We start from the raw sequence: 9,986 nt of genomic DNA on the forward strand, positions 1-9,986 counted from the left end.
CTGACTCATATTGATCGTTTGATTTAGAAAATAATATAAAATCAGATCATTTCAAGCGTTTGGTACATAAAGCTTTTTATTTTTGAAACATAAGAAGCGACCGAAGTGTTGGTGTATTAATCCAAATGTACCAATTATTTGGTTTGTCTTTTATCATTAGTTAGACGATTAATGATCAATTGGTATTAAACTATCAACTAATAGGTACGTTAATTAGCATATTAATGCGATAAGTTTGAACTATTGTAAATTACCATGTAATTTACTGAGCGATATAGATAATATTGATTATCAAATGGTTCCCTAATATATGAGTTTTTGGGATATCGAGAATATTTTGAAGATGAGCTGTCTTTCAAAAGTGTATGATAACTGATCACATACAACATTAAGTATGAAAGATAAGCGTTTATAATGGTAAGATAAAAAAATATAATGATTTATTACCAAAAACATAATATTGGGCAAAATCAAAAGGGTGCTGAGCAAATTAAAAAAAAAGAAGATAGATATGATTGATAATCATAAGGGAGTGTTCTTATTGTGGTGTCCAAGCTTCTTGCACCTCCCACACTTCATTGGTCTTGATTTTTCCCCATTAGACTTAATCCTCTTAACCCTTGGTTTGCCGGGTTGTTTTCTTGTCACTGGAGGCTTGATGACAAAATCCTTCACTATATCAAGTGGGGGTTGATGGATGTCAGGAATCGGTTCAATTGGAAAAGAATACGAAGACTTATAGTAATCAGCTGTGAAATAGTCTTCAATGTAATCATAAGGATTGCCATCGTTGTGCATGATAGCTGCAACTACGTGTGAGCAAGGGAAACCTTTAATCTGCCACTGACAACATGAACAATACCATTTTTCCAAGTCCACCATTACCGAGTCATCGCTACGTACTTCAAATACAAACTCGCTTGACCGGCTAATGTGCCAATGTCTTCCCACCTCCATTAACTTATCCAACTGGTTCTCTATTTCGGGGCATAAATAAGAGTTTCATTTCTCTGCAGCAATACGTCTCTCAACATTCATCACCATCAATTTAACTCTTATGCTTTCTACCAATTGGAATATTGGTAATAGTCGTTCTTTCCTAATCCAAGAATTGAATGACTCGGCAACATTTGACCACATCTCACTGTACCTGCCAAAAAAACAAAAATGTCAATCAAAACACTGCATAATTCTAACATTATGTTGTTCCATAACCAAGATTTCATACCAACTGAGAACTCCTAAAAATATACTGTTCAATGAAAGCATAATACGAGAAGGAATAAAATTGAGGAAAAGGAATAGTGGTAGGACGGCATGTCTTAAACCAAATCATGTACACAAGCACCTCTTCATTAAATAGTTCTCTTTGGGCAAATCCTCCAAAAATTTGTCAATTAGTCCACCACCCTTTTTTCTCAAAATCTGCAGGTTTACGTCGAACACTTCTGGAGTGGATGAATAAGCACAGTTCTTGAATAATTGGACCATTGTCTTACGAAACTTTTTCCCAAAGCCAATGGGATATGTTTTCTTAATATTCTTTTCTATGTGGTAAATACAAAATCCATGTGGAGAAGTAGGGAAAACATTTGCCACAGATTGAAGCAATCCTTTGTGCCGGTCCGATATGAATGTAATGGTACGTTCATCTTCAGATAATACGGCAGATAAGTTCATCAAAAACCAAGTCCAGTTAGCCTCATCTTCAGCATCAACCAAAGAAAATGCAAGTGGGAAAAAACCTATACAAATGAAAAATATAACAGAATTAATACAGCATGATGTTAATTAACATACAAAAAGAAATACTAGTATTTAAGCATAAACGAGAAGAAATACAAGCAAACAGAGCATTAAGCAGCAAACACACAACAAAATAATCAATCCCAATCCCTTTTCGAACCCAGACTAAAATCGATGAAACGCACAACAAGATAATTATCTGAAAACCTTATGAACGTACCATAGACAGCAAGGTCGACATTGTAGAGAATCTCAATAAAACCTTCTAAACGTAACAGCCTCAAGCATTCAAAAATAAAGAATACGTCTAATTATCTCACATGATATCAATATAAAATAACGAAAATAACCACCAAGTGAAATGGACAAGTCCATTCAAAATTCAAATATGAGATCACAAAATTCAAACGTGGAAGAAGAATTCTGGAAACACAAACCTGCGGCACATCCTACAAAAAAGGTCACATACAGAAATACGGTTTAGGAATATATTAGGCCAAAAGAATATATATGGAATTTAATAATTAACATTTTAAATTAAAAAAATATGTTATTTAAATAAATATAAAAATGCTGACATGACTACAATTTAGATATCCTAATTAAATTTCAAAATAGAACCAATGTTTGATCTAAAGAGTCATAAGTGAAGGTGATTCTAATTTTCCGTTCATTTTTTCGTGTCACTTCACTGTGTTTTGTACTAACTCAATGCATTTAAAAATCCCAACATTGTAAAGGCATCGAGGGTAGTTTGGACATTGCGAGTCTGGCACGCTCATATAATCGCGCTAGCAAAGTGTCGAGTCCATACTTCCGAACTCAGTCTGACAGACAAAGATTGCCGCCAACTTGTCCCTCCGCTTCCAATGGCCGCCAGCAATCCGTCGCAGCTGCTCCCATCAGGTTTGACCACTCCTTTCCCTTTTCTACATTCCCGTATTTTCTCGAGAAAATTACTCGGAAAATTTGAGGTGTTTTCCTGGAAACGGCGCAGAGTTGATCGACCGGTGCATAGGGTCGAAGATTTGGGTGATAATGAAGGGAGACAAGGAGCTCGTAGGGACTCTGAGGGGTTTCGATGTCTACGTCAACATGGTACTGGAAGACGTCACTGAATAGTATGAATTTCTCCTTTAATTATGTTCTTATGGAACCCTAAAATTGGGGGATTTTTACTGGATTGGTACAGGATTGAGTCTTTAGTTTTGTGAATGCTTTAACTGTTTGATTAATTGGTGGAAAGTTTAGAAAAAGGAGAAGAGAGTAGAAAGTTATGTATTGGGTCTAATATGGATATGGGATTTAGTGAGACGGAGGTATTTTTTACTGGCTTGGAAAATCTGAATTGGCTTTGTTAGTATTTATATTAGAAATTTGTTCATGGCAATCAGTTGATTGGAAGTCCGAATCGAGCACTTGCAATTGCAGTCGGTACAGATTATCGAGCTTCAATAATCTGCTAGTAAAATGTCAAGCACCCCAATACTCCAAAAACTTGTCTATTTTAATCTCGAAAGATGCTGGACAGCCTCTAGAGCTTTGAATCTTAGTTATATACAATGGCAACTAGGGTTTTTAATTCTGAAAGGTTAGATTTCATTGGTGGTAAAGCACATTGTGGATGGTTGAATACATCCTCGTTTATGTATTAGAATTTTACTGGTTATCTTTTTTTTTTCCTTATGATTTTTCTTATCTGGATACCAAAATACTTGGATTGGTTTTTATATGGAACAGTTGACACATCAAATTATACTAGATTGAGAAAGCTGGCAAAGTCATGGAATTGCTTAAGCTTAGTTTTAGGACATTTCTTAGTTAGACTATGTTGAATACAAGTTGTTTTCATAAGGTAGATAGAGTCCTATGTGAGGCTCCTATAGCAAGAGTGATTTCATATGGGCACTGAGTGTGATGCGTAAAATTGCAATTAAAAATATGACCGACGAAGAAACTAAGCAATAGAAAGGCATACTTCTTTCTCCGCCAGCCTCCTTTTTTCTGCGCACTATTGATTTTCACTGGTCATATCAATGTACTGTAATGTTTTGGGATCAAAAGAGAAACTGGACTAGGATATCTCCGGCGACAATACTTACATGTTTGTTTCACAATTACCATATGACGGTCATAGATAATTCATATGAATGTACGTATTTAATACAATCATCATCTGACCGTTGAGATGGTGATTGTATTAAATACTTGAAAGTATTGTAGCCAAATCCATTAGTTTATGTTAGCCATTAATTATGTTCATTCACTCTATTTACTATATAGTTTTCCACGTTTGTGATCTATTATGCATGCTAAAATGGAGGGCCTATGCTATTTTATTTGGATGTACAGTGAGATTACTCCCGAAGGAAGACGTATAACCAAGCTTGATCAGATTTTACTCAATGGAAACAATATTGCCATTGTAAGTAAAACATGGGTCGTCTTTATTTTGCCTGGATGAAATAATTGAATTTCCAGTGAATATGCATGCGATTGTTAGGTTTTCTTTGTCAAGTATAGTACTGCACCTTTTGTGGCCTTTTTCTTTGCTCGCCTTATATTTGACAACTTAATCTTTAAACTACTTGCACAAGCTTATGGCATCTACTTCTTGGCCTTTTCAATAGAAGCTAGACCCAGCATAAAACAGAGATGAAAGATGTTCAAACTTTTGTAATAAATTGTCTAATGGTTTGTGCACAATGCAGCTGGTCCCTGGCGGCTCACCTGAAGCGGAATGAGAGGGTAACTAGCCACCCTGCTATTGAATATTTAAACTACATGTGGTTGGGGGGAGATTGTTTCTCTTTTTTTTGTCCACCCGGCACTCTTGTTAGTAGGAAGCGACGTGGTTCTAGGACATGTTAAGGATATGGTGTATTATGTTTCTTCTAATTCGGAGTTGTGTTGATTTTTCAAATACATTGACAGGCTGATCTTTATTATTGTTCACAAGGCATATTTGTCGATTTGCCTCCTGTACTTGTATGGAGCTGTCAATTTCCTCCTTGAAACTTTAATTTTAGCTGATTACCCACTTGAACTTTTATAATTAGCCAATTTTCCCATTGAACTTTAATTTTAGCCGATTATCCTCCTGAACTTTTATAAATAGACAATTCCCCCCTTGGCATTAGATTTTTAAAAAAGTTCAAGGGGCAATTAGCTAAAATTAAAGTTCAAGGGGAAATTGGCTAATTAAAAAAGTTCAAGGGGCAATTAGCTAAAATTAAAGTTCAAGGGTAAAATCAACAAATACCTCTTGTTCACAAATGTGATGGAAGTTAAAGAGTTTCTGTTGCTGACCCAATTTGTGCAGTTTTCTGATAATTTCATGTCTTTCGGTTTAGGGAAACTCTCTGGATTCTTTCCTTCTAATCCACCAAGTCTAAGGATCCAGGTTGATGAAATTTGATTAAACGGTTACAAATAGGAGCTCATTTTAAAAGTTATAATAACTTTAGCTGCTAGATCAAATTTCAACAATTCAGATCCTCGAATTTGATGAATTAGGAGGAAAGAATCTGAAGAGGATTCCTTTCCAGAAATCACGAAGCCATAGCACTCCTGCCTGCTACTTTGGCGGCCGCTGTGGCAAGCCACCGGTCATGACACTCACGCCACCTAAAAAATTAGAAAATTAAAAGCAGAAGTTTCGATATGCAGCCGGTTTCTGTTTCTATGTGACTGAAGTACCATAAGGGACCAAGCCCAAGTATTCACTCATTGATAAAGACAGAAAAGAGGTAAAATTGATGTTTAAAGCGAGAAAGTCGTGGAAAAGCTGGCATGTGTTTTGCCAAATAGAATTGAACGAAAGCGACGATCAATAATTTTTGCTTGTTCTGTACGCAAGAGAAAATAAATAACTTTTTAGTTAATGAGAGTGAAATAGTTTTTAGTAGTGGAGAAACTTTTACATGTATTAGAAATATTATTGGATGTACCATTTCATGTGTTATGTTATGGGTATTGAGTTGTAAGAATTTAAGTAATACTTTCAAAGGTATAATTTAGGCTATCATAAAAAATCGCAGTAATTCTCTAATTCTAAGAAGTAGTTCCTTTAGAATTAATGAACAACAACCATTACTTAGGTATAATGTTAAACATATACATAATACATGTGTTACAATTTAAATGAAAAATAACAAGATGTTGCGGCGTTATAGACACACCTATTTGAATTTACTATACATATGTCGGTTTATTGACTTTCTAAGGGAGTATGATTCTCTCCCTTTTTTTTTTCCTCCCCTCCCCTTCCCTCCTATTTGAATGATCACGGTTAAGCCACGTTAACATATTATATTAATTTTATATAGAAAGAGAAATACAAAATAAAGAATATGAGAGGAGAGGAGGGAAGGAAATGGAAAGAGAATGAGAGATAATCCTAGTCCCTTTCTAACCTTAATTTTCTAATGTCAAATATTCGCCTGTCAATTCACTTTCCAAAAATTGGATTTTGTGGTTCTCTTGGTATTATTGATCCTTGGAACATCAACCAACCAATTCTCAAGTTATTACAATCAATATTACCACAACAGTGAAAATAAATTTATACCTTTCTTATTATTGAAAATAGATTTATACTTTTTTAATTATTGAAAATATATTTATAACTTTTTTCATTATTGAAAATGATTGGATCCTCTTTGTAAGTGTGAATTTAGTAAAAAAACGAAAATAAATTGTCAAGCTCCCATCCAGTGTTACGGTCTTGATTTAAATTGTGAAAATGGCTTAACTGTGAAATTCCCGATTCATGAAAATTGCTATGAATCTAATTACAAAATTCAATAAAGCAGAGAAATACACCAAATTCATTAAATTATATATATTGAGGTCAAAGAACCACTTCAAGGAAGTAAATATAAAATTCTTAGCAAAATACACTTTTGCATGTTTATAATTGTAAGTACAACTGAAACACAGCTCCTCGTACATTAACTATAATGTCGTCTGCAAGAGAAACTATGGTGGGATAGGGTAAACGTGGCTGCTGATGATCATAATCTTCTTGGCGCTGGATGCTTTGGCCTTGTCGCCGTCGTCGGCCAAGACTCCTGCAGAAGGGGAAGCAGCAGTAGAACTAGTAGGGCCTGGAAGTAGAGACCGGAAGCATTGGAGAATATCGTCGAGAATCAAGCTTTTAACAGATCTTCTCTTCGCTGGAACCACACCCCCAGGTTTTGGTTTGAGGCAATATGGCTTCCCTTCTCCTGAATTTATCTTCTTTTCCATCTCTCTCTCTCTCTCTCTCTCTCTCTCTTCACAGTGTGTTGTGATAATTTGGTTCTGAGTATAATTCCGGATGGGTTTAAATAGAAAAAACAATGTTACTGCGGTTGTGGGAAGGAATCATAAAAAACTAGAAAGGAAAATGCAGATAAACTGAACTAACTAAACGACTAACTACATTCGTGCCGACATACCCCTATCAATATCGGCATAAGGTCAAATAAATCACATCAATTTGACTTCGAGAATCTCGAATGAGCTCCTTAAATGAGCATATATCTAATATTTAGGTAGAATTAAAAAAATCAATTCCAATCATGCTCCCTATTCAAGATAGGGATTCATTTAGGAGCTCATAGTGGTTCTATATAGTTAAAATTAACTGTTTTAATATTATTTTAGATAAATAATTAATTTTTATAGGCTAATTATTAAGTCATAGTCATTATAGCTCTCTAAAGTAGAGATCATGATTAGAGTAAAGAGCTTCTAAAATAAGTTTTAGATTGTTTTAGCTAAAATTTTGTTACAAAAGCACTTTCATTCATTTTAAAAATATTTCCAAACGAGCTCTTAGAGTATTCACTGTTCAAATTATCATCAAATGGTGTTATAATTCACCTAAATTAATTATACTAAATGCCTATGCATTTTATTAATATATTCTAAAAGTACGATGTATCAATATTTATAAAAATACACCACCACATGACAAGTATTACAGTTCCAACGGCACAAAAAATTTACGTTCCTATCCAATTTAAAGACAGAAAAGGTCTGCCAAGAATTCAATACGTAGGTTTTGCACTTCCATGCACCTTCCATTTTTATAATACGCATAGTATTTTGTTAAGAATTCAATTTGTTGGTATAATACGCATGTTTATGCTGAGAAGCATGACTCAACCGTTCACTATAGTACGCATAATACGCATATATATAATTACGACCCCATGAGTAATAATTACTCGGGCATGGACTTGGAAGCTTCCTCTCTAAATGGACTTGAAACTTGAAAGCTTCCTCTTTGCCATATAAAACACGTTTTCTATTGTTCTTCCTAGAGTGTAAAACACGGCCAATCTGTCATTTAACAGCATGCTACAACTGGTTTGCGTCATAGATTTGATCGATTCAAATGTGTGCGTCACCTTATTTAACAGCATGCTACAAGTGGTTTGCCTCATAGATTTTATCGATTCAAATGTGTGCGTCGCCTTATCACCCCTTGTGATTATTGTATTTTTATCATACAAATTTTAGTATTTTTGTTTATTTTCTTAATTATTGTTTAAAGATTGTCTATACAAAAATCAATCAAAAGAATTCTTTAGCCACATATATGTGTCGAATAAATAAATGGTATCGGTATCAAGTAACATATTTATGGTGAACCGTTCATTTATTAGATAATTATGTAAATGATTGAACGTTCTCTAATTTGATTGATTTTTTTAAAAGATAATCTTTAAGTAATGAAATTTGTATAGTAGTGTACTAATACGTTATTTGTAAAGAATGAACAAAAGGTAGTGCACCCCCAAATTGATTCAAATTCCCTTGTTCCCTTGTTTTCATTTTTTTAATAATCTTCATCTAATTAAAGCACCCACAACAAAAAGGAAAAGGAAAAAAAAAAAAAAACATTCTGTACTTTAAACTGTTGTAGAAAGTACATCAATTCAGCAACTTGTGTTCCTTAATAATGTCACCCCAACAACAACAACAACAATAATAATAATAATAATAATAATAATAATAACTAGCAAAAGTGACACACTCTGTGTGGTGAGATATATATTTTTTAAGTAACGTTAGAGAAATTAAATTTGTAAATAAAGTTTTGAAAATTAAAGGACATAAAAGTTGATGATTGATTTATTACTTACATGTTGATAAACGTGCTTATTCTTATTGGTGATACATCATTTAGTTTATAAATTTAGTCTTCCTAGCATTACCCATATATTTTTTATATTTTTTAAAAATTGGAAAGAGGATCTCTTCCACTAAGGCCACCAGATCAAGTGATCCGAACATTTGAAATTTCATCTAACGATCCACCTGTTTTGGTCCCTTAAAAGCTATAATATTTTTTTGCCGTTGGATGAAATTTCAAAGGCTCGGATCACTTGAATTGGTGGCTTTGGTGGAAAAGATCCGGAGATGATCTCTTTACTTAAATATTTGTATTTTAATTTTTTTTATGAGAGGAGTTATTTGTTTTTAACAGGTTGGCAAACATCACAAAAAAAATAGGGGTTGACAGATAGGAGGGAGAGAGAATGAGTTGAGAGGGTATTGATAAAGTAATATAGCTGTGAGTTTTAGAAAAAAAATAGAAAAGCTTGTTTGTTCAAAATTACTTTAATGGCCACATTGTTTTCTTTTCTATTATCTTCTTTCAGTTTTGTATTAAAAGGGTATGCAAGTAAATTTGATTAGTTTTTGGTTGACAAACAATATTTTATTAACATCTAGTTTAGATAACAACAACAACGACAATAACAATAATAGCAATAGTAATAATAATAATGTTCCTTAAGCAACGCTCTCTAGGTTTAACATTCTTCTACATCTTTCTGCTGCTTATTTCTCTTTCATATTTTTCTCCAACATACATATCATAGGTGGGATTGCTAATTATTATATAATAAATATTGAATCACATAAGAGCATGCATCATGTATGCAAATTAGCCTAGGCTAGTGTCATTTAGCATTAAAATGAAAAAAAAAAAAAAAAAACTTTTAATAGGACCTATCTAGCGCATACTAAAATAGCCCAAGATTCTTCAAGGAGCAAGTTTAGCCACATCTCTTGCCCAAAGCTTTTTTAAAACTAGTCATCTAACACTTTTAGCTCTGCCCCCTCACATTATTAGAACAATAAAAAAAATTGGAAGATTAGATTTAATGAATCGTGCATGATAAAAAGAAAAAAAAAATGGTCTGTCATTTTCTCACATTAAAATGATTAAGATCCACATTTTG

At 33.6% G+C, this 9,986-nt stretch overlaps 2 protein-coding genes across 2 annotated transcripts; one reads left to right on the plus strand and one right to left on the minus strand.

Annotated features, from left to right (window-relative positions):
* Positions 1–522: 522 nt before the first annotated feature.
* On the minus strand, positions 523–882 carry LOC137728361 (uncharacterized). The gene has a single exon (XM_088678097.1). It carries the CDS (start codon positions 880–882, stop codon positions 523–525), a length of 360 nt encoding a protein of 119 aa, XP_088534223.1.
* A 1,615-nt stretch (positions 883–2,497) lies between these two features.
* LOC137729454 (sm-like protein LSM5) lies at positions 2,498–4,731 on the plus strand. The gene is made up of 4 exons (XM_068468410.2): positions 2,498–2,652; positions 2,744–2,867; positions 4,099–4,171; positions 4,458–4,731. Exons 1-4 carry the CDS (start codon positions 2,616–2,618, stop codon positions 4,488–4,490), a joined length of 267 nt encoding a protein of 88 aa, XP_068324511.2. The 5' UTR covers positions 2,498–2,615; the 3' UTR covers positions 4,491–4,731.
* The last annotated feature ends 5,255 nt before the right edge of the window (positions 4,732–9,986 follow it).

This window comes from Pyrus communis, chromosome 10 (assembly GCF_041283825.1).
Source record: "Pyrus communis isolate YQ-2024b chromosome 10, ASM4128382v1, whole genome shotgun sequence".
NCBI lineage: Eukaryota > Viridiplantae > Streptophyta > Magnoliopsida > Rosales > Rosaceae > Pyrus > Pyrus communis.